Source organism: Diorhabda sublineata, chromosome 8 (assembly GCF_026230105.1).
Source record: "Diorhabda sublineata isolate icDioSubl1.1 chromosome 8, icDioSubl1.1, whole genome shotgun sequence".
Classification (NCBI taxonomy): domain Eukaryota; kingdom Metazoa; phylum Arthropoda; class Insecta; order Coleoptera; family Chrysomelidae; genus Diorhabda; species Diorhabda sublineata.
The window spans coordinates 14,904,728-14,931,313 of NC_079481.1; the positions used below are offsets into that span (position 1 = coordinate 14,904,728).

Consider the following 26,586-nt stretch of genomic DNA (forward strand, 5'->3'; position numbering starts at 1 on the left):
GTATGTTTCGATCTTCTATAGTAATTATTGATGATACAAAAACCGAAATTACATGAGTAAACAAAAATTTATAAAAAAACTATTTGATTAATATTTTATCCATATCTAAGTTTTATGAAAAATTATCCATAGTGATATCCCATCGTAAGGGATAATATGAAGTGAATAAGTACAAAAAATATGTTGATACAATCGTCAACATCAAGTGAGGTGATATTTGATCAACAAATCAAGCACTCTTCAATGAGAACAGGTTAAGTCAAATGAATGGATACAAGTGAAAAGAAAAAAATACAAAAACTAAATATTTTCATATAACAAATGAAAATTTAGAAATATTCACTACAAACCAAAATAGGGAAAATAAATCAACAACAATCAAAATGGAGCACGAAAAAACTCAAGGCATACTAAATACTTCACAGATGAAAAAAAAGTTTTTATAGGCATAAAATTCCAAAGTTTCAAAAATCAATATTCAAATCAACTTGCGATAATTATTAAAATGTTGATCCTGGTTGCTATCCAAATTTGTGTGAATTTTGTTTAAAATATATAAAAGCGTTTTCGTATTTAACTTTACTCTAACCTATATAATTTATTTGTCATTCATAATGGAACCAATAAATATTTAGCTCCATTCATAACTATGAAAATTTAATGTCATTCATAAACTAATCAATCAATATTCAACATCTTTCACAACAGCCTAACCTTATCTAACCTTTAAAAATTCAACGTCATTCATAATCCAACCAATGAAAATAATAATTCTGTAGTAACCAAAATCAATATTGCACTCAATTAATCAATCTTTTAAGCGTAAATTTCAATATTAATTTCTGAAATTGATGATTTTATATTTTCACAATTTAAAACCGCCGAATCTTAACTAATTATTTTAAGTAAATTCAATTATTGTTATACATTTATAAATATTTATATGGTACTTTACCACTTCAGTTCCAGATAATGAATACATAAGGTTTCGAAAGCTTGGAAATATATTGAAGTCAGTCCACTTTGATGTTTCATTGCCACGTTCCCAATACGAAAACGCTCATAATCTAGGTGGCAAAAAAATGTAGTATACTTAAAAAAAAATCAGTTAACTGCTTAGCCTCCTATACACTACACTAATTTACTTTTCTCATAACCCCCGTCACAAAAAAATCGCTTCTTCTAAACATACCTAGAGAGAGACAGACAGAGAGGGATACCTTCTACACGTGAAAACATACATACTTATTTACTTTTTGCTTAACACAAGTAGACGCGCTACAGTCATTACTTTTCTAATTCTTAAAATCCCTCTAGAAAAACTTCTTCATATCGGCAACACCCCTATTAGTCATCCACCTGACCGTCCGATTCAGTGTCATAGAGCATACACATACTCATTCACTTTTTGTATAACCCCGGTAAACGCTACCGTCATTACTTGTAAACCATTTAGATACTTCTTCTACTTCTTGTAAGCCCTCTGGAAACTTCTTCATAATGCTTCATTCATAACCCCTGATGGTCTTCCGACTATTCAGCCGATGATACGATGATTCATTGATTCAGAACATACGTTTATTATTTACTTCTAACCCTGTAAAAAAAAAGTAACAAGAAAATACTCTTCTTGCCTCACACAGGAGACTACTTTTGAATAACATCATAGGCGTAGCTTTTAGTTTCTACGAAAGTTTATCAATGTATCCCCAACTTTGTGCTAGATTTTCTCAATCTTTTTGATAGGACTCAAAAAGGACGCGCTCCAAAGTACCAAGTACCAAAGTATTTTCTAGGACTAGATTGGTTATAAAACCTTGGATTCTTAGAAACACACTGCTGTGTTTTCAAGTATTAATTGTGATAAGTGTGTGTATTACATTCCCATTCGTGACTCCAGGGTTGAGTTTTTTTTTGATTTGGTGCGAGTCCCGGGGCTTGACCTATGAAAATGTAATTTGAACGTCTCTTTTTGATGGAGTAAATATCAGTTTCTTGATTTGTGATATGTATGGGTTTGAATTGAGATGAATTAAATGAAGAAACTGATTGGATCAGAGCTAGAAAAAGAAGTAATGCAAGCAATAGGTAATCTTCTTTTTTATTTAGTGGTATCAATTGATCTTCTTCCAATTTCTGGGTATTTTATTCATGTTCTATTTGCGCTAAATATCTTATTAACACCGGTTAGTAAAGGAGGTTTCAAACAAAGTTCAAGAAAAGAAAGAAGCCAGAAAAATTTGACACTGTACCACTACAAAAAATAACATACTAACAACTTCTCCAGCAAGTGAAAAAATAAATCGAACGAATCACTAAATCATTATCTAATTGAACTAACAGGTGATCAAACCACTGACTATGCACTGTGAGAATTAACAAAAGGAAAAAACTGACCAATTCAACAGATCTTGTCAGTTCGAATGGAAGATGTTTTATGTGAAAAACGAGCACAAAAATCAAGCACATAAGGGTAAACCCTATTACACTCGACTAGTTCAAATGATTCCTGCCGTATGGAGATGCCTGTGGATATTGATATTGAACTTCTGTATCTTGTAGTGTTCGAGAAAGACTTGTCTTGTTAACTGATTTCACAGTCTTATCATTCTCTATAGAAACGAATATCGGTGATCATGTGCCACGACTGCCTGTCGAATAAGTCTTGCAAATACTGCTCTAGTTGGGATTATGCTGGACAGCTCAAAATAGCATTTGCCGTGGTAGTATCAGTAAAACAGAGTCAGGTCAGCAACCTTTCTTCTATGCTCTAAATTGTGTAAATTACAGGTCAACTCTGCGTCCCTTATAAGTAGAATTGATGTCTTTTGTGTTGAGTCGAGCATCCTAAGGGCGTGCTTAAGTACCGAGCTCTAAATATGCGAGCAATACTTCAAAAATAAACGAATCTGGACTTTGTAGAAGATTAGAAGCTGTTGTATATAGCTTGTTGGTCTTAAAGAAGGGTCCAAGTTAATTCGGTTACGTAACTATGCAGAGAAAATTATTCCAAATCTCAACATCCACAATCCAATTTGCGTAAATATTTTTAATTTAAATTTAAATTTAACTTTAAATTCAATCATATCGCTTCTACTCCACTTCAAGATGTTATCAAGATCGGTATTGATGGTGGTAATTTGTTGCGTATCTAGCTGTTTGTGCTATTGATCAGGTTTGTAGTTTTGTCGTGTAAATCGTTGATGTAGAGGAAAAAGAAAGTAGGTGACAACATATATCCCTGGCATGCGAGCGGGTTGGATGGATCGGTCTTTGAGAAAGCTATTAAGCCAGCCTATGAGTGAAGACGACAAACAGGACGATCTAAAATTATTTAGAAGGTGTATTATACCATGATCCGAGCTATTTTGTTAAAATAAAACTAATCTGTTAATGTAACACCACGTGTATTTATTAAAACCTGTTGACAAAAGCCGAGTACTAAAATCGTCTTTTCTCAAGTCCAAAACACTGGCCTCAACCCCCCATGCCTGTTGAGCCAATTAATTGTAACTTTTAATTGACTCGTACAAAAGTGGCGGGATAGCTATGAAATAAATATATAATTGATAACCTATATACTACATCTCCTCCTATAAGTTTAGTTTGTCCGGTTTTTTTATCACACGACCACATCTGGTTTTGATATCATGGTCTAAAACTTTTGGACTGGATAATAAATATTCTGGGGGAGCCTCCAGCAAAGGTTTTTCATTCTTGAGTGACACAGCAGGCTGAACTAAAGGTTCACCACTACTCTCATCTATGTCAGGCTCGTTGCTTTCAGACACATACTCATTTAGGGATTCCTTAAGGTCAATGCGATTACGCCTAATCACATTACCAAAGGAATCATTCACAAGGTAAGATCTAGGAGAGCTATGTTTGGAAACAATTTGTGCAGGCTCCCACTTATTCTTTACATGATCAAAAATCGTCACATTGGTTTTAGGGTCCAAAAGTTTTAGATCTTCACTTTTCTTGTCATAGTAAGACCTATAAATATTCTGTCTTCGCAATAGTTTCTCAGAAACGTCTTCACAGAGTTTCGGGTGCAAAAGACTGGAATTGATAGGCACTTTTGTCTTGCAAATCCTGCTCATCAATAACTCTGCAGGTTAATAGCCAATATACTTAAGTGGTGAATTTCTGTATTGCAATAAAGCAGTGTGTACATCAGAGTTTTCTTTCAAACATTTTTTTAGCATATTTTTACCTTTTTCTGCCAATCCATTAGATTGTGCATAATACGGGCTGCGCAAAATGATTTCAAAATTCTAGTTTTTTGCAAACGTCTTAAACTCTCTACTATAAAAAGGCACGTTATCAGCAGTTATTTTATCTGGTGACCCATGAACAGAAAAAATAGATTTTAAAGCTAAAATAACTGATTTTGCCGACTTGTCTTTAATTTGAGTGGTTTCCAACCAATTGGAGTATTAATCAAACACAATGAGAAAAATTTTTAAAAATATCTAATCCCAATCCATGGCCGATTCGGTTAGGTAATAGCGACTCTTTTGGCTGTTTCTTCGCAAAAATTTCGCAGATACTGCATTTTTTTTATGTAGGCTTCAATATCAACAGATTGCCCTGGCCAATAAAATATACATCTTGCACGATTTATGCATTTTTCAATCCCAAAGTGACCCTCGTGCAATAATTTGAGCATATCACCCTTTATGGCAGTTGGGACAACAATTTTCTCACCAAAAAACAGCAATTTATCAACATAGCTCAGGTGTCTTTGATTTTAAAGTAATGCCTCAAAGAATGAGACATGTGATGTTTATTATTGGGCCAGCCTTTTATATGGAAGTTGATAACTTGTTTCAGAATCTCATCTTTCACGATTTCCTGCCTGAATTGTTCCTTCCGCTATTCAGACATGGCTAAATTTTTTGATAAAGAGTGTACTGCAAAATTAAATTCTTGATCAAACTTTAGCCCAGTTTCTGGTAAAAACGCTCTTGACAGCGTGTCTGCCACTTACAAAAATTTTCCAGGTTTGTAATTCACAATTATTTTATAATTTAGTTAGCGGAGTCTCATCCTTTGTAGGCGGGAAGAAATAGATGCTAGATCACTTCCAAGGGTTTATGATCAGTGTTGATTTTCACATCAAATCCATAAATAAAATAATGAAACTTTTGAGTAGCAAATAAAATCGCCAGCATCTCTTTTTCTATCTGCGTATATTTTTGCTCCCAGGGGGTTAAGCTCCTGGATGCAAAAGCTATTGGGTGACCTTCTTGAGATAGACCAGCACCTAGACCGTCCTTGGAAGCGTCAGTGTCTATTTCTATAGGTTTTGTTTAATAAAAAAATGACAAAATTGGGGCATTGGTTAATGTATCTTTAAGTCTAGTTAAAGATTCATTATGCAATTTAGTCCATTGCCAATCAATATTATTCCTGGTCAAAAGTGGAGCTGTTATAGTTCAGTTTTATCTTTGGGTTTTGGCATCTCTAGAATCGGTTTCACATAATTTCTGTTCAGTTTGACACCTTCCTTTGAGTAAATTTGACCCATAAACTTAACACTTCTAGATTTAAATTGAATTTTGTCTCTATTAAATTTTATATTATATTTTTGTGCTCTTTCCAAAACTAACCGTAAATTATTATCATGTTCCTTTTCATTACTGCCAGTTATAATCAAATCATCAAAGTAAAGACCTACACCTTCAATGTCACCAAATATTTCATAGTTTTGCTTTTGAAAGACTTCTGGGGCTGAGCAAATTCCAAAAGGTAGACGACAAAATGCATACCTCCCAAAGGGTGTTCCAAAGACACAATATTCTTGACTTTGTTCATCAATTCGAATTTGAAAGTACCCGTCTTTCATATCTGAAACTGTGAAATATTCTTTATATATGCTGAAGGAATCAAAAATCTTTCTCGTTTTATTGCTAAATTCAAATATTCAAGACACAAGCGTAAATCCTTATTTTTCTTTTCAACTATCACAAGAGGATTCAACCATTCAGTCGGCCTATCAATTTTCCTTATAATACCTTGTTTTTCAAGATCATCAAGCTTAAGTTTTAAACGATCATGCAGTGCAATTGGAATCCGTCTAAGTGGTTGAACTACCGAAACTGTACCTAACCTAACCTATATAATATAGAAGGTTGTCATGCCGAACATTACCAAAAGCCTTCGATTTATGCAATTGCTCTATATTCTCCATATTTCTCTATAACTTCAGTCCATACATTGGTGACATAGATCAGTAGACTTTCGGTTGATCTATGTTTATGAAAGCCGTATTATTCAAATTCATGTGCTTGTATCATTTATTGTTTTAAAGCTACACCTACATTGAATGCCTATTTCTTCCGTTCCGATCCGACTCGATTACTCTCGACCGTTGGAGGAAAATCAAGCATTTTAACACAGATGCCAATAGTCGTTCTTTACTCCCAATCCGATCCAATGACTTCCGATCACTCCCGATTCGACTGCCGCTTAAAAATGTTTCCAGAACGGTATCTGACACCCGGCGCTATAACCAAATTGTGCGAGAACTCAATTACTTTTTCATACCTCGAAGAATATATTTAAGTTCCTTCATTAATTTGGTAAGATTTTTCAAATCATTTCTCTTCCAGATCTATCCAAATTAAAATCATGTACCCAAGCTTTCTTCTTAAATTTCTTCAAGAGGACTTTTTTTTCTAACAAAACCCAGCACAGAAACTCGTCATCAAAATCACTCATCTTCAGCTCACAACTAGATCGGATCATCAGTAAGCATTTATTTATATGATTAAAATAAACTACCCTCTCTAACAAATCTTGCTCGCTTCTATACCTGGGATTCTGGGGGATATTCTAGTGTCCCGGTTGAACATCTAAGAAATCTGACAAGCCTACGACATAATATTTTTTTTTGATATTTTTTCGACATGGTCGCATTATTAAATATCATATTAATTTATATGCTTCCGCTTAATGAGTGATTCGCCATATATACTAAACAACGTGTGGTAAATATTTGTATTTCAGCATTCTTGTTATAATTAGGTGAAAATTCAGAAGAAAGAAGATGGAATCTTAATCGGGGTCAAATTGACTCTAGTAGGGAGTCCGTTACTTTATAGCGACTCCCTAACGGAGTCAGGTTGACTCCCTTTAGGGATAACTACACCAGCATCGAATATCAACACAAGAGGATTTCTTAGTCGAGTGAATCAAATCATACTATTTTTTGTTAAATAGTAAAAACATTAAATACATGATATTTCTATTAGTGACTTTACTTCAAATGGTCGAAGATGGGTAATTGAATCCCCAACAACATCGCCTGACTGTGCCTACAGATTTGATTTTTTTCTTTAGGAGGATCAGAAATCGATTGTTTTTCAAACAAAATCTCGATAATCAAAATATTTATAAGAGTTTCAGACAGAAGATTTCCGAAATGACTCAGAGCCGACTATATCATGGTTTCGAAAATTTAAAAAATATAAATATTTTCCTGTTTTTTACATTCAATTTTAGGGTACGTAAGGTATCACTCAACCCTTATTATTGTAGATTTTATGCATCGTGTTTGCCCTTGCTGTGTTTATGAACGATTAATTCATCAGAAATTCTCACAACAACACTATAGTTGCTTGAAAACAAACTTATATTTCATACAGTAATCTATGGTCCTACTACTTTCAGAACAGACCCTGTATTCATTTTCACACAAACTCACACAAGAGCTATGTTTATCTATGCTATACCATTCTTTTATTTTCAGTATAATATAAAGAAAAAAGAAGAAGTAGTAGAACCAGTTCAAGAAGAACCAAATCCCCTTATGCGGAAGAAGAAAACTCCCGAGGAATTAGCTCGGGAAGCAGAAGAGGCGGACGAAGATGAATTTACAAGTGAGTGTTTCAGCAGAGTCAGGAATATGAGAAAGAGATGTAGTATTTTATAGTTATGTAGATGATGTCACATATTGCTTCCACGGAAACACAACGATAGTACTTTAGATCGCAAGAGTTTGTTTGAGCAATAACACGGTTTAATGTTATACAAAACGCATCAATATCCATATGAAATTTCACAAAACTTTCACTGAATAACCCCATTCATACATAGCTTTAATAGATTTCAAATAAACCAATAAAATCATTTTGTGACGTCGAAAATTAATGATGAACTATCACTTTTTCGAAAATATCTCGTGAACATGAAAAGATACAAAAAGCATTCTCGAATCGAAATTGTATGGTTTGAATTTTCTTGTGAAATTAATCATAATCACTCGCTGTTTTTGCGTTAGAATACGTCCTATATACCCTTGGAGCTAAATAAAGATTTTCAATCCGGCCCATGTGCTCCCTAGCTGTCTTCTACGTAGTTGCACTAGAATAAATTTTCGGTCAATTAATTAAACTGTAAAGTGTTTATTCTCATAGCTAGTTTTGAATACAAATTAGAATTTTAGATGATCATAAATCGTTCATGGAAGAGTGTACTTATGTTCAGAGCATATTCTGAACAAAACATGTACATTTGATACGTTCGGAAGATATTCAGAATACACCCGAATGTGTTCAAATTACCAACAACAAACTCAGTGACCTGGAATGCTAAATATATAAATTCCTCAGCTTATTCTGTACTAAATCATATTATTCAAATGAGGATGTATTCCAAAAGATGAAAAACATTTCTCAAATTATTATTTTTCAACACTTGTATTACAAGTTTGGTTAAGATGATTTGTCAAATCTTTGGTCCACATAAGGAGAAGGATAAATTATCATAGTTGTTCCAATCATTTAAATTTTTTTTCTGTAGGCTACTTATTCTAAAACTGAATTGAAATACTCGAAGTACTGGTATAATCATCTATGACAAAAAGATTTCAGCTGTGCTAAATTGTCAAATTTCCTTTATTTTTGCTCAATCTTAAAACCTCTAGCATTGCATGTGTAAATAACATTTTTTCTAAGATAAAAAGGTAACAAAACATTCGTATTTCATAATTCCAGTGAAGTACATTGAATCTATAAATGCGTACATTTAATTTTGGCAGGACTACTGTGATTAGGTGAGGATTGGGTTGATGAAATATACCATTTTATGAATAAGATTATCAGGAAAAATAATTTTCAGCTTCCTAAGTGGGCTGAGGTCTCCTTGACAATCCTCTTATCAACCAGCTGACTAATTGAATTCTAGACAAGTGTTTTTGTTTTGGGTCAACCACGTTTATATTTTAGATAATCAGTTTTAACTTTTCGTAAAAAAAGCGGGACTCGTTATTGTCAAACTAGAGCACCTAAGTCAATAATAGGAGTTTCTTCGATCTCCAAATTTATTCTGTATCTGTTTTGTGTTCACAGTGCTCATAAGTATCACTTTCTTATTCAGATCAAATTTTTCCATCGGGATCTATTCCTTGGTATCATTTTATAATTTGGATTCATTTTATAATGGATATTTCACTTTTATTTAAATAGTTACTCAGTTAAACATCGAATCTCCCTTTTCTAGATCCAAAAGTACTTAGAAAAGGAACGCCTCGAGACATACTTAGATAACCTTGAAAATCATACAGTTACCAATATTTTATGAGCCAAAATAATCAAAAAATGTTGGATTACAATGATTGGAACCTATTACTGAAACCTACCATTATCTTTGTACATTTAAAGGTTATGTGAAATTTCACCAAATGAGAATTACAAATTGATATGATTTGAGTCGAAAAATTATAGCTTCAAACCCAGCTGCGTCATAGACTCGAGTACCTAATATACTCACTTTTTCGTTTAGTCTTGCAGATACATCACAGTTGCTTCGGAGCAGTTTTATAGGATATTTTCTGCTACATTTTTTGTTTTTTTTTTTCATATTTATCGAGTTATTTTGAAAAAGTAATTATTTAGAAAGTAGTTATTTTTATATCCAAGCTGAGGCACAATAAAACACGACATAAATTGAAAATATCTTGAAGACTAGTGAGTGAAATTATATGTACATAACCCAGTTATGTAGCATGATCAAAAATCGAAATATAGTACATACAAAGATGATAATTAAACCAATAACATAATCAAGATATTGATGTACTTTGTTATAAAATATAAATCAAGTTAAATAAGAACTACTCATGGTACATCCATGGTACTTTTGAAATATTTTATGATTCATTCACGAGCAAACGCACAATACTTGTATTCAATGCTGCATTTATTTCGATTTGAACTGCTTCTCTACGGACTCTGTTCAATTCGGAAATAAATCTTCTCAAACTAAAAAGTAATTCTCAAACTATTCTGCTAACTACATAAAAAAAACTTTCAATTGGCACCGTCTCTAAGATTATAAATAAAAATTTATTTTTGTAGTAGACAATCCCTACGTCAAATGACAGTTTTTGTTTGTGGAAGACAATCTCTAACATCAAATGACAGTTTGCTTTTGTAGAATACAATCCCTAACGTCAAATGACAGTTTGCTTTTGTAGAATAAACCTTTTAAAACTGAAAATTTCTATTTTTTTAAGTGATTCTCAAACTATTCTGCTGACTACATAAGAAAAAATTTTAATTGGCACCATCTCTAGGATCATACATTTTTAGAAAAATTCATCTTCGTAGTAGACAATCCCTATTGTCAAATAACAGTTTATTTTAGTAGAAGACAATCCCTAACATCAAATGACAGTTTATTTTTGTGGAAGACAATACCTAACGTCAAATGAGAGTTTTCTTTTGTAGAAGACAGTCTGTAAAGTCAAATGACAGTTTGTTCTCCTAATGACAAATAACGGTTTGTTTTTGTAGAAGACAATCCCTAACTTCAATTGACAGTTTGTAGAAGACAGATGACGTTTCGTTTTCCTAAAAAAAAGTCTCAAACGACAAATGACGCTTTGTTTTCTCTAGAAGAGAGTCTCAAACGACATATGATACGTACGTACGGCTGTGATCCAGTTGACGAAATGTTGGCACGATCAGAATCTGCGATCAGTTTGACTTCTCTATTACTAGCGAACTACTAGAATCCAAAGTGAAAGTATTTTTTGATGGAATTTTTTAATGCAATTCAACCATACTGACACTATCTACAGAGGCTACAAGCTCCAAGATTTTGCATTTCTCACCCTGCATGACACATGCGCACTAGGAAGAATTGTCATATTTCACATTTATTCACACATTTTTACTCTTTATCTAATTCATAGTAGAGTAGTTTGTGATTGGATTTAGACTGGAGAAGAAATTTATGTTTTATTTGTATCCATATAGAATGAAAAAACGATCCAATTAAACTTGACCTCTAAAAACCAAAAAAGAAGGTGCAAAGGCACATATGCAAGCACTGTTCGCAAAGTCGTTGGCAAACTTCATTAGAAATTGGTTTTCTTAATGTGTATATCGGTAAACAGGTTAATATTATTGATTTGTGACCTTATAAAAATTTTATTAACCACCAATATATTAGAGGGATACAATAAAAAAAGTTATTGAATGTTATTGAGTAGTTCTTAGAAATGCGAACAAATATATTTACTAAAAGCTAAAGGAATTCGAAAATCTGGATCTAGAATGAATTCTTCTAAATCCTTGACAATATTTGGATACTTCAATGAACTTATTGGGCTCAATTTTGATGTTATAAAAATGTTAAATGACCTGTTTTTATCGCTTTTATAAACTTTATAATTGTCTATTTCACCAAAACCTGCCATGCCAAAATAATGAGTAATTGCAACTAAGATCAATTCAATATTCTGAGTAAAATCGGGCTTCACCAATCTGCTTAGGGGATAAAAATCATCATATTAAGTATTGTGTATTGAGTATATTAAAAATTATAAAAAATGCAAAAATTCTGGACAGGCTATAATTAAGTACGGATTCAAAAACCATTATTTATTTCGATTTCTACCGATGAGTGTAAAGAAAGAACTTTCCACGAACTGTATGTAGATACGAAGCGGATAGAGAAGCAAACGCTTGCCAGATCTTTTTTTCGAGTTATTTCTACTCATTAGTGAAATCTTTGCATTGAATATAATGATATAAATTGGTTTGCAAAAAGTCCATCTTAATGTCGAATTTTGATACATAAAATTTTTATGCAACTTTAAACAAGCGACAAAGAAGTCAAAGCCAATTATCTCGAGCAATAGAGAAAAAGATAAAATTACTAGCAAACAACAATATTTTGTAGCAACTGATAACGACATACAGGTCTCGGGTAGGGAAAGGATCAAATTTTTATAATAACAGTTATTACGTTATTTGGTATGTTCCATATTTATTGAAATTCATATGGAGTTGAATTTTTAATTTTTCCATACCTCGATCACAACGACAATCTGGTGGCTACAAATTGAGATAACCAAGCGCCCGTGAAATGAACCCTGTATGTAAAACCATGGCTGATAGTAAAGGTCCCTTCGCAATCAATTATAGGTTAAGGTTTTTAACTACTTCAAAAGATTGGTGTATACTGACATAACACCATCATTTTCTATTGTATGAAATACTAACATTCACATCATGCAGCATTTTCCTCTATCCCACGAAATATTTGTCTTGGACCTCTTTGTCGAACGTTTACCTTCACAGTCGCATAAAAGTCTATTACTGTCGAAAAAACGTACCCTCATTTCTATTGATGCGTTTTTCACCGCATTCCATTTCTAAAAAAATAATTTTGAAAAAGTATATTTTGAAACGAGCATGTACTTGATATCGATCTCTACCTATCTACACTACACTCCAATTTAAATAAAAGTAAATTTCAGTAAATTTGTGGTGATATTATTTTCTATATTCGCTCCAGTAAGTTTGTCAAATATAATACAAATAACTGAATACAGAAAAGAAATTCAAAGGCTCAACATTTCGTTGACCATGAGCTAAGGATTAATCATCATGAAGATCTTAAAAACCTATTACGAATGTCTGAAGAATAGGTTGATTATCTCCTGGAAACGTATATCAAAACATATTTTAAAATCAGACACTAACATGAGACAAGCTCTGGGCCCTAAAATAAAACTGAAAATTTAGCTAAAACCTCTTTTGGTCCAAATCCATTCATCCCATGGATTCGCTTACTCTTTGTACAACAATCGCTCACTAGCATACAATTCTATAAACTTAACTGTTTCATTATATTGCAACTTCACTACTCTAGTACCTGATGGCTCAGACATCTTGTAAACTCACTAAACAATCACCCGTGTCAATTCGTCACAACCTGGCTAGCAACTGTCGTATTCACGCTTGAAAATCAAACACGTTTGATATGGAACGTAAGCGGTCGTGGACTCTCCACGCTCCTGGTTTCTACCGAGGCGAACTCACTGCACATCGTTCAGACGGGTCGTCTTCCACGAATGCGTGAGCTACACCCCGTGGAAACGGGGCTTTATAATGCTCGCAAAAATTCCAGTTGTCTTTATAAATTCTTTTTTGTTTTTAGCAAAGTTTTCATGTAAATTCCTATTTTCTATTTATTTAGGGGACAGAACGAATAGAATACAATAGAATAGATTTTAATAAAAAGGAGCTTATGTTATATATAGAAAAAACTGAATTCATATTTTTTTAAAATATAATTAAGTATAATAGGAATATCTCATATTCTATTCGTTTTGATCCCTGAATAAATAGAAAATACGAATTTACATGAAAACTATTATACAAAATTTGTTTGAAGCAAAAGGAAATTAATAAAAATAACTGAAATTTTGGTGAATTAAAGTTAAAGTATATTCACAATTGTCCTTGGAAACGGAAAAGAAAGTTTTATTTTGCATACATAATATTCATTGTTTGAATGGAATACATACTAGAAATATACTATCTGCCTTTCCAAAAGTTGGTTTTTAGCTTTAGAAATATTGATTTGAACGTATTAATATTGACTTTTAATATTGTGATTCCGCTGATCTGAAAGTGTGTACATGTCTTATCCAATGACCAATCATCGTCATCATACTCAGGACTGTGCCATGCAGTACCTTTAGTAAACCTTCTGTAGTTTACTAAAAAAAATGATTCTTTTTGCAAGTTATCCCATTTTACCCACTTACATTTGACTGTTCTGAGGTTGGGTGAGGCTGAACGTTTTTTATTAACATGTGGTGAATCATCACTATCTGACTCGATTTCTTCATGTGAAGATTTTGCAGACTCTCTTACAGGATTTTATTGTATTTTTTGTTAGTTTCAAAACTGTTCGGAATTTGATCAGTCTTCTTGATTCTATCTTCTTTATTCACATTTTTTTGCTCAGATTCTTGCAGTCTTTTCATAAGTTCCGGGGTGCTTCAAACGGGGAACTACTTTTTTGAGTTCGACTGCCCGAACATGCATTTATCTAACGTATTCAGTCAGTCAGGGAAATCAAAATAATGCTATGCTCCATACAGCGTGCTGAGAAAAACGTTCTTCATACCCAATGGGCCTGCACAGCTCACAAAATGAATGGAGGAAGATGTAAACCGCTATGTAAGTCAGAATTGTTGTAGATCTTCACCTCGTGACACTCTAGATGATGTTTCACCCTTTTTAACAATTGCTTGTACCCTGCAAGGGTCACTATTAAATCCACTTTCGTCTGTATTAAATAGGAAGTTAGTTTTAGTTGGGGCATTTAACAACATCTTCATGACTAATTCTTTAAACATATTATATAAGGACGAATATCTGATATTCAAGAATTGTCCAGTTATAAATACCAGTTCAAAAATCTTAAGCCATAATGGCGCTGATGTAGACAAATCAGTGATTGTAGATGAATTGAAGTATGTCGAGTTCTACAGGCTTTGTACTTTCGATTGGTGTGGTATTCCCTCATTGAACTTATTGGTAGAAATAGTAAAAAAAAAATGATTTTTGATTTTTAAATAATCATAGCCTGGCCTGATTTTCTACAAGCAACAAATTTCTTGAATAAATTTGAACATACGAAGGTTGATTTAACTTAGAATGGATCCTCTTTCAATAATTTTTATCTTTCGTATTTTTGACATGACAGTTTGGTCTATTTGCTAACAATATAACTATTTAGAATATTCAAATTCGTAATATTAGTGGAGAAAAGCGATTCATCGGTATTTTTATTTAGATGAAATAAATTATAGTCGTGGATGTTTCACGAGAAAAATGATATTTAAAAGCCTAGTAATCACAAGTAGAAAGCAGAAAATACAGAAAACTTCAATGATTAAAGAACATCATTCGTTTTATTTAGTGACGGATTTTCTCATTCACTAAGTAACATCATTTTTATATTTAGATATACAGTAGGGAATTCATTCATTATTTTATTTATTGTACAGGGTGCCTAGATAAAATACAAAGTACTCTATCTTGGAAACTATTAGCCTTAGACGAACGAATAGAAATAATTAAGAATATATTGAGCGAAGGTTTGAAAAGGAAAAATTACTGGGTAATATTTACCTGGTAGCTTTTAGTGAAAAATTAACAGGGTGGATACGTCCTATCATTATCATCTAAATCTAAACCTATTTTCTCAGATCACCTCTTGGCTAATTTGGAACAGAATTTTCTCAGCGTAATTCTGTACAACTAACAGTTTTGAAGATAAAACACTTTGAACTTTTATTTGGGCACCCTGTACATAATTATGAATCCCAAAACACATCAAACTTGAAATATAAATTGATCTGAAAATGTGATTCTCCCCCTTTGAAGCAAGATATAAGTTTTTAATTAGAAAATGAAATAGGTTTCTCCTTTCTATGATAAAAACTTTATCAAACAATGATATTATCACCGAGAAGTACCACAGAACACTCAAAATATAACCAACTTATTTGTTATTATGTGGAAAAAATGATGTTATCAACGAAGTAGATATGCAAAAATTTAATGTCTTTTCAACATCGTAATCCAAAATGAAAATGTCTAAGATTATCAATATAATACGCGGTATCAATTGTGAATGTTATTCTTTCTTAGAAATCATCTAATCGTCTTACTCTATCTATTTAGCGACCCAAATTAGGAAATTTAAATGTAGAAATTGAAAATAAAAGCTATATTAGAGCATGGGTAATAATCTCATAACTATCAAGTCCTGGTCTGACACAAACGGTCTCTGTTTAGACACTGAGAAAACTTGTATCCTAGGAGTTTTAAAACCTCTAAAACTCAACAATGACTCAATACGATCCTCAAATTCAATCAAATTTCTTGATCTACATAGAAAACACATAAAAAACCTGACAACTAAATTAAACTTTACTTGGATTGCTATTAAATCTGTGTCTGATCAACTCGATTCTCGTACTGCTTTAACAACTTACTAATCGTTATTTAAATCGCATCTTCGGTATGGTTTGCCTTTCTGGGGGTCTTGTAGTTTGTACCTCTTCGATTCCATCTTATCTATCAAATTACAAAAACGAGCTACAAAATTCTAACTCCCCGCTCTCTCCATTTTAGAATCGGTTTGTTTGGTTCGCAAACACTTCCATCACTCAACTGACAGATCCATGCATACCTACTCTACTAGAAGACAGACATTTACTTGACTTCACCCACTTCTGATCTAGTGAAAAATTCCATTATTCCAAAAAATTATTCAATCAGTAGTCCAGTCATTTTAGGTGAATTTAAGCAAGAATTTCGGAAAATTGAGATACCCAGCTATCAAGTCGTTCAATTCGATGTGAGCAACTTTGAAAATCGGGGTCAAAAGTCAAAAAAGCGATTTTTTGCATATTTTCTGCAAATAACTCGTTTTACGCTATTTGTATTTCTCATCAATATTGTAGAGTATTAAATTAGAACTTGTTGTTCTAAAATTTTTTTCATACGGTGAATTGTTTCTGAGATAGAGGGCAGAGCGCGCGCGACTAAATCCCTTTTGAAATCAACTGGTAGTCCAGATCAAAATAATCTCTTATAAATTATTGTTAAATATATAATTTTAAATAATTCTACTTTTGTGAAGTGACGGTTTCGTTTGAAGAAAATGTTGCCCCATCGGAAAATATTATAGCTCTTGTAAAAAACGGGTTTTCATCCAACATTCCTTGGATCAGAGCGTAAATAATCATACTTGAATTTTCATAATAAATGGTTGTAATTGCATATTTGAATATAACTTTTGATTCAAAACAACTTTATAACATTTTTCTGAATTGTGAAAAATAAAAAAAAATAAGATTTTTTGACAAACCTCGTATACTGCTTTGAAAAATTGATATCTGCGGATGCATTTTAACTTTTGGATTATGCAGTACTTTTTATCAAGAATGACTTTTTTCCATAAAACCACCAATAAAAAAGTTTTTCATATGGTTTCAACTTAAGTAGTATCTATTAGTTACAGACTTAACCGGTGTTCAAATTAAAATGAAAAACCTGGGCTGTCAAAGGGAGTCCAATGTGAGAATCACATTTTCGTATTGAAGAATGTCAGTTTGTGATTGAAATTTGACATTTTCCAATTTTTGTATGAAGCTACAAACAAAATAATAAATTCAGATAATGTGGGTTTTCCCTACTATATATGTGGCTTTCCAATATTGACATTGTTGTGTCATTTGTTTATTTATTTGTATTAATTAATTTATTTTACTGTCGGAAGCACATCTATAAGTACTTTAAATTTGATATTTTTTAAAAAATTATGAATACATCTACATTTTTATTACCAAAAGTGTATCTTAAGAATTGTTGATAATACTTTGTCCCTCTTCTTTATTCTAAAACCATATTTCCGTTTCATTATATTTGGTGTTGATAACAAAGCAAAACTCTTCTTGATGAAGAGAAGTATTTTTACAATATGTTGAAAATACTAAGAAACTAAGCACAAATTATTAATAAAGATTATGTAATACTATAATGGAAACATTACTATTCAATATTGCCAAAAACACGCCCAAACCTCTACAATTTTTGTATATCTTTCTCATTGCTGACTGTTTTTCTTCCGTATTTCTGGAATCCACACTTGCGATCTTTGTTCTGCTCTAGAAACAATATGCGTTTCATCTGCTGTTGCTGATTGCATTATTTTCGAGAAACACAATATTTTCATACGTGAACAAATGAATTATTCCACATTAAACATGTTTTTCAAATCAGTTGTGTGTCTCCAATGTAATTAATGATTTGACACGCTGTATAAAGAGGAAATCTTCGCACTTCTAAAATCTAATTACTAATTATTATTGAGAAAATGTGATCAAGTAACACAAATTATTGTAACTGTACCATTCTGATAAATGTTTTCGTCTATATATACATACAAAATTTCTCAACTCCAACTTATAAAATATTCTGAATGAACTTGATAATTTCACTCTCCAAACTAATCTGAATTTTCTCTCTGGGGTTGCTTCCTATCAAAAGTTAACATAATGTCCTGGAAAGGAATACACTCAACCTCCGCACACCGTCAGTTCACGTACGTAAGGAGTTTTAGGGCTCACTGGATTGACCAACCAACTCTCCTGATATAAATCCAATTGAAAACATGTGGAATTGCTAGAGCTATTCACATTCTTTCTCAGTATAAATATTCAGAATTAGTCAATCAATCGCTTGATTTTTTTAATGCACAGAAATCTCGATATGGAAGTAATTTTATTACTTTTTTTCGTCTAATAACCTTCTAGTGCGATCTTTGCTAACCTTTCTCTGGTCATCCTGTCTACGTGTTCGTTCCAAGCTCTTCTACGTTCACGTCTTCATCTGACTATATCTTCCACCTCACATTCGTGTCTTATGTCTGTGTTTCTTGCTCTGCGATTCAGACCTCTACAGCTTTTATAACCTCCTCGTTGGAAGAAAACGACCTTTTAAACTTTCTTTCAGTTGAGGAAAAGGATGATAGTCGGACGAATCCAAATCTGGTGAATAAGGGTGGTGTTCTAGTAATCCAAACCCTGTCTGTGTTTTTTTTTTCTGTCTCTTAGTGTGTGCATATTTACTGAGTAACTCCATTTCTCTTGTTCGAATGATGTTTTCATTTCTTTTATTATCCGCTCTTGTTTCTAAGCAAATGTCAACATGGGTCTAACGTAGGCTTTGTATATTTTAACTTTTGCCCTTTTGTTCAGACTGGTATTATTCCAGATAATATCCCGGAGTGCCTCTGATATTCGGCTGGTTTTGTTTGCTTGTTCTTTCACTTTATTTATTCTGTTCTGGTCTGCGCTGATTTCTGCGCCTTGGTAGTCAAATGACATTACTTCTTCTATGGTTTTATTTTCTAGGGTGAGTTAGCACCTCTTTGGTTCTTTAGAGATGACAAGGGTTTCAGTTTTTGCGGTGGATACTTGCATGTTAAAGGTTTTAGAATGAATAGGAGCTGCTGTAAGTCGTCTTCGCTCTCTGCCTCTCTTGCTGTATTCTTGACATGATTTATTATTTCGTCCATTATCGATTTGAACAGTTGGGAGCTTAAGGAGTCTCCCTGTCTGATACCCGTTGATGTCAGGTTTTGGTTAACTAATATGTGAGTTGGTGTATCATATATAATATATTCGAAGCCGATCCATTCAAATCCAGGGACATACACAAGAAGCTGATATCAATATACTGGTTGAGTGAACTACAAGTGATTAGTGCATTTCGTACGATTCTAAAAAAAAGCCGCCGAGGCAATCGCAGAAATTTTACCTATTAAGGAACTAGCTGAGGAAAAGAAGTGCATCTATCGCTGAGTAAGAAACGACAATAGGGATGCATACCATATCAAAAGGAGTATACAAAGATGGTAAAAAACGTGGAGGACTTTTCCAAGAGGAGATGGACCTACCGTTCAATTCCCAACGTCAATAAGTGACACAAACACAGCATCGTCAGTGTTAACTACTACCTAAAGCAGATGCTGGCTAGGCATGGGAGCTTTCGGGTACACCTCTATTAATAGAAGCGCGAGGAGTGCAGACTTACCAATGAGCTGAAATCCGCGCTTGATCAAGGTATCATAAGTAGAACGTGTCGTTCTTTACCTCCAAGTAACCAGCAACTATTAGGGGACGCAGAGAAGTAATGAAGAAATAAGACCAAATTAGCTAATGCCTCTTTTGTCGTAAATAATATATTCAGTAAATAGAATACATTCATCGTATTTGTTTGGTTCATAAGAAACCATTTTTCCAATCAGATTGAGGGAAGACTTTCGACGTTATAAACTTCTGAGACAAAGGCCATTATATATCCAAAACTTTTATCAAAAAAAGTTGTGTATGTATATATAGGAAGAGAAATAAAATCTGTGGATATTCATGTTTAAGCAAAACTTCATTTTAACATCAAAAGTGTAGGTACAGCTGTAAGTTGATTTAAATAATTTTCGAATTTAATGCTCTGTTGTTTTCATTCAAAGTTCTTGAATGCGTGGCTATATTCAAGGAAATTTGCGTGCTTAAAAGCTAATATTGTGGTTGGGTTATTATATACTTTTACGCTACTCTCATGGAAAGTAATCTTGCGTGTACTTGGACATTACTTATTGAAAACAAAGTATGATTTAAAAAAAGGAAGATTTGAATACACCTGATAAACATACCAGAAAGATCAGTTGAACCTTGCATTGAAAGTGTTGTGTTTCTCTAATGGCAGTAGAAATTTTTCGTTTTTATTATTTTTGTATTGTTTTTTTAATTACCAATAATAAATATTTTGCATTTTCATTTTCTTTCTTTATTATTTTCCTTTTCTCTTTTTGTTGGATTGGTATGATTTTCCAATAGATCCTGAGTTCCAGTAGGTAAGTACTTTAAGTATAATGCTTCACAATTAAACTTGAAAATCCAGAGACAGTTAAAACATTTTTATTGCAAAATATATCCATTTCTCGTGAAAAAATTGAATGTGTTGTAGATAACAAATTCTAACCATATCTTTTAACATATAATAAATCAATTATCGAAAAAAATGTCTGCGGGTTTTGATAAAGTTTCAGTAATAATGAACAAAATTATACTAGAAAAAGGAAAGAAACCAAAACGTATATTGTCCAGTAGACCAAATAGAACTGGATGATACATCTCGAGGAAAAGAATTGAAGATCTTCCTTGAGTGTTATGATTCAATTAATCTTTTACGAAACATCTGTTTCTGAGATTATTATGATCATCAAGAATCTAGACCTTATATCATAATATCCAACCTGAATCTTATTAAGAAAATTGAGCTGGCTCTCATGTTAATTTTGGTTGAACAATACAGGAAAATTTCAAGCAACTTCAGTCAGTCAATCGAACAATATGTGAAGATAAATTAGATTCTTATATTTTATTTATTCTCAATGAATAATTTTCACGATGCCGCGATGGTTGCGTCATATTTTTGAAATGTAACAACTAAGGAAAAATTATTTTTTGCGATTAAGACAAATTTTTATGTTCATATTCCTGCTGTAGGTGATTTATTAATTAATATAATTATGCAAATTGCTCATGTTAACTATTATTTCAATAAAAACGAGCGAAGGTTGAAACGTCAAATTTCACCCAACACAGTCAATTTAAAATAAGATATATTGAAATATTATAGTGAACCAAGACGACATTATTTAATTTATTTTCGTAAAAAGCAAAAGATAAGGGGGCAAATCTTATTACATTTAAGTAGATCTAGCGCTACCTGTCGTACGAAGATGCCTGTAGATATTGATCTTAAAGCTCTGTATGTTCAAGTGATCAGAAAATTTATGCCTTGGTAGCCGATTCTTCTCCAAATAAGTCCCAATAATTCTGCAAGCGGACTCGGTGTTGATGAGACACATCTGCCATCGAGTAGATCTTGCAGATACTACTCTATGTTGGACAATTCGGAAGAACATCTGGCGTGGTAGTATAGGTAAAACAGAATCCACCTTTCTTCTGTGGACTAAACAAGTTTCTGGTCAAGTCTGGATTGAATCGAGTATCTTCAGTATGCCTGCTTCAAATGTGTTAGCAGAGCATAGAGGATTAGAAACTGTTGGGGAGTATACAGCTTTTTGGTCTTAAAGAGGGCTCCAGATTTTTGTGAAGCTGCCTTAGTTAATTCGGCCAGGACATAATGTTCCCAACTTAATCACCCAACAAGTGAATTTGCAATGATGGTAATTTTTTTCTCCATACAGGACTGAATCCTGAGCCGCAGACTAGCCTTCTTTGTGAAAACATCAGCCTGGGTCTTTGCCACATTAAGTTCAAACAGATTGCTCCCACCCAACTCCAGATTGTTTTAAAGATCCGTTTAGATGATAGTGATCCGTTGCTTTGGATTTGGATGTTGGCAGAGCTTATCGGGATTTGCAGTTTTGTCGAGCTCATCGTTGATGTACAGGAGAAGGAGATTAGGTGACAAGATGCATTCCAGGGGAACACCAGCGTTAACCTCGAACTTTTCTGGGGTAGCGACCTAGATGGATCAGTCTTTGAGAAAGCTACTGAGTCGATCTCAATCTATTTAGAAATTTGGCATGTCAAGTTGTTGGGAACCGTCTTATTTCCTTTTTTTATATGAATTGATTCTATGCACGTTTCCCATCTGCAAGAAAGAGACCTCTTTTATATGGTAGGGAAAAGATTTTGCATAGCGGACTTGTTAATTCAGCTGCGCACTTTGTCAAGACGTTTGGTGATATGTTATGGGAGCCGGTAGCTTTATTGATATCCAAGTCTCTTCAATAATTATCAAAGTTCAATTCCAAGCTGATTTTTTTTCGAGGAGACGTGTTTTTTGTCTTCTATTTAGACTGATTCTAAGACACTATTTGGCTTCTTTTCTCTATGGCATGTTGTGCTTGTTAGTTGTAACGTAGGAACCACTCAATCGTTTGTTTGTGAAGGTCAAATCAATTGATATAACTTGAATTGACATAATGGATTACTCATTCTTAGAAGATGATTTCACTTGGAAAAATCTGTATTCAATTGTAAATTGAAATGTTAGTGAAGCCGCAAAAAATAATATTAATTGCGCCACCACCTTCCCAGTTATATTAGTTATATTATACATTAATTCTTCTTTCAAAACTGTCAAAAAACTTTTTCTTTTAATCTTATTGACCCCAGTGTGACGTTATTGGAAAAGAGTTCGGTAAGAAATTAATGAGAGAGTTAGAAGGCAGCCGTCCATAAACGCGTTGACCTCCTTTATAAAGAGTTTCAAAATGAATTGGTTAAGGCCTATACATTTTTAACTAAGAAAGCAACGAACTACTGTGTATAGGGCTGAAACGAGCTAATATATTATTGGGAAATTACAAGAAGATATCGGATGAGAGCATTAGCTAAAGATAACATACATTAAAAATGTTATAAAAGGTTTCAACTTCACCTAATCTAACCTATCCAACCATCAAGTTCTCTAGAGAGTCAACATTCAACTTCCAAATGTTTATGTAGGTATTAGTTTTTGATTCCAATGTTTGAACTGTCTCGAATTTTCAAATACTTTGGCATCAAGAATGTATGTGAACGAATGTCTGTGATCTAAATTTATTTTTTCGATGTATTTTCAATGTTTACCTGTTTAAATTTCAGAATTGAAGAACACGATAGAGACACAAGTAAATGAACTCAAGTCTCAAATAGAAAGTAAATGTGTTATGCAATGAATTTGGGGATACCACAAGGCACTTACTGCGGGCCGTCTACACCATAGGGCGTCATTATAGAAAAACAAGTCAACCTTCATAATTTAATTTATTTAGTTCGAAAACAGGGTTTATATTTTGATAGCTTGTATATATTGTCTTTGAAAAAAACATTTTTAATCGATATAAGTATACAATGGTTTTTAATTAAGAGCGTTAATGAGATACTACATACAAGCGTCATCAGTATCAATATGAAAATCATTATCTTGAACTTGTGTCGTTTAATACAATAATTTTCTTGTAATCCCTGTATATGGAATCCTTTAGAAAAAAATCCCTTGAATTGGGTGAGGATTTGACAACAGTACCACTTATGTTAGGAAAAGCAATTTTAAAGATAAACAGAGGCAAATAGGTCGTAAACCAAAGTATTATTTCTAATATTAGATGATTGTTGCAAATTCTAGACCCCACCATACACTTTATGTAACAATAACTTGGCCACGCAGCTAAATGCCTAAAACAAAAAAAGAGACTGCGATAAACAATTAACAAAAAACAAATATATTATGATGACATGTGTTCAAATATAACTTGCCAAGTATAAATTCAAAATATCTTTTTCTAAAAAATGATGCTCGTAATCAATGCAATATTTTCCACGTATAAATCGAACCAATTGTGAGGTTAATCTCTAGATTAAATTCTATAATAAGAATTACTCTGATTTTAGATATCAAAATTACAATGGAATGTCTTCATATTTTTTCAATGCAATGGGAAAACATAGTACATATTCTATAAAAACTTTTAATAGTCATTACTTCATATTTTTACATTCAATTTACCTGAGTATTAAGTTACAAATCGATTGACCAAAAACAAAGTAGTTGTCATCTTTTATATTCTTCTTGGAAATTTCGATTGATTCGTATCAAATTTGCATGCATTCTGTTAATGTAGCATCCGTTTCTCTAAAAAAGTGTTGACTGGTATGTAGGTATTGGGGTTTCATATATACTAAGATCCAAATGACCTATAGTGTCCCTCTTTCTGGATGCGATAATGGGGAACCCAATGTTTACAGATGATCTGTTAATCCCTCTTCTTTTAGAAAATCCAGAATTTGGCATGACTATAACTGACAGCGGTCTTTGTCTACTTCATACGCTCCCAAGTGTAGTACTCTAGTATTGACTGGTATTGTAGATGTTCATTTTTAGGTTAGAATATTTTTAATACGATATTTACTTACTTCAGTGCGTATTTTAGATGTTCGCAATTGGTTCATATTCTGGTTCTGATGTTTATCGGTACTCCTTTCCATCATAGAAACGTATCTTCTTATTTTGTTTTCCATATTCCATTCTATATTCGAGTATTTCTTGTCTTGTATTGATTCTGATATTCTGATTATTGTTTGTTTCATTCATAATTTACTATATATACAATATAAACTCAACTAATTTTATGAATTCTTGGAATACGTTTAAGAAATGACAACACTGTTTAAAAAAAAGTCTATCTGTTATTAGACCATTGAAATTAAAAGTATCCAGTCACGTATGTTAAATTAATAAGATACTGTACGAGAAAAAACACATTCGTTTCAAACGTTTTTTCCCCAAACCGACTGAGGCGCCCTCTAGGACACACATGCTAGTTTACTGACTTTTTTCAGTTGAGGATACTGTGGAATTTAAAACGCAGCATGGCGTTTTCCAGATCGATTTTAGAATTCAATAAAGGGCATTAATTTCAATACAAAATAATGACATGAGTAATCAGATTATGAAGTGTTGTATAGACAACTAAACAACGGTTTTAATTGACGAATTGGAGGAATTATTAACTCCTGATTTTGGCAGAATCTATAATATGCAGCTTCTTTCTATGTCTACTTTTATAATCATCACATTTTACGTTTCCTTTTCATTCCATTTGTGTCCTTCATGTTCATTTTTATTTTAACATTTTAAGCGACAACCAAACTTTCCCCAGGAACCCAAATTTTTCTTGTGGTTTCACACTCAATTTGAGGTGTAGATCCAACGCAGATTTATTACGAATAAAAAGTGGAAAAAATCATGTTTTTTCTGTGTATTCTACATTCAACCAAACCTATTTATTGTAGACATTGCAAAAAATAGGACTACCCATAGATGTTGTAAAAAAGAAGCCGAAGAAATTAAATTACCAACAAAGAAAACGATAAAGGAATAACAATATTAAAATGGAAGGATAATGATGCTTACTACAAAGTATGCTGATGAGACAATAAGTATTGACAGACGATCAGGAGTGGTTGTAAAGCCTTAAGCCGTGGTTGACTATAACAAAGGCAAATCTTCTATAAATCTGTCTGATCAAATGATTAGTTACAGCATTTTGAGAAGGACGTTGAAGGGGCATAGGAAAATTGTTATTGTGCTGTTAAAATGTTAAATGCCCATATTATTCATGAAAGAATAACAAAAAGAATATAGCAATTGCTTATTCTCAAATCAGTGTTGCAAAGAGATTACTGTCTAAAAAAACTACGGCTATTGCTGATTAATAGACTGCACCGGAGCTCAACGTGTTTACAAACAAAAGAAACGTGCTAGTATATGTTTACATTTGCCAGTGCACTTATACTTTCAACTACTAACTCGAAGTTAAGCTATTGACACATATTATTTGAATGCTAGTGACTTACTAGTCAAATAATCGCCTGAATAAACTGGTATGTCTGAATGAGCCTTAACAGATAGTCGAGACGTAGAGATAAAAGAATTCGGTAATTATTTAGAATTGGGGCTCCAGGCAAAAATCGTTCCAAAAAATTTTTGACTCATTTGGGGTTATTTCTGAGGGTATAAATAGTAAATTTAAGGCGGGGGAGACATATTATTTCCATTATTTTAGACATCGCATGGTACAACTTACATATGATAAATCAATTAAATCTAACCTAACCTAACCAATTCTAAATAATTACCATCTTAGTTAGGTTAGGTAAGTTTTTATTGATTTATC

At 32.8% G+C, this 26,586-nt stretch overlaps 1 protein-coding gene across 6 annotated transcripts in view; it reads left to right on the forward strand.

Moving 5' to 3' along the window:
* The window catches only part of LOC130448472 (complexin), a 535,599-nt gene extending 509,822 nt beyond the window's left edge, over positions 1-25,777 (forward strand). For all 6 annotated transcript variants that reach the window (XM_056785884.1, XM_056785885.1, XM_056785881.1 and 3 more), the window contains 2 exons: positions 7,757-7,886; positions 23,513-25,777. In XM_056785884.1, coding sequence (XP_056641862.1) covers positions 7,757-7,886; positions 23,513-23,586 — 204 coding nt within the window. In that variant the 3' untranslated portion in view covers positions 23,587-25,777. The remainder of the gene's footprint in view (positions 1-7,756; positions 7,887-23,512) is intronic.
* Positions 25,778-26,586: the final 809 nt, after the last annotated feature.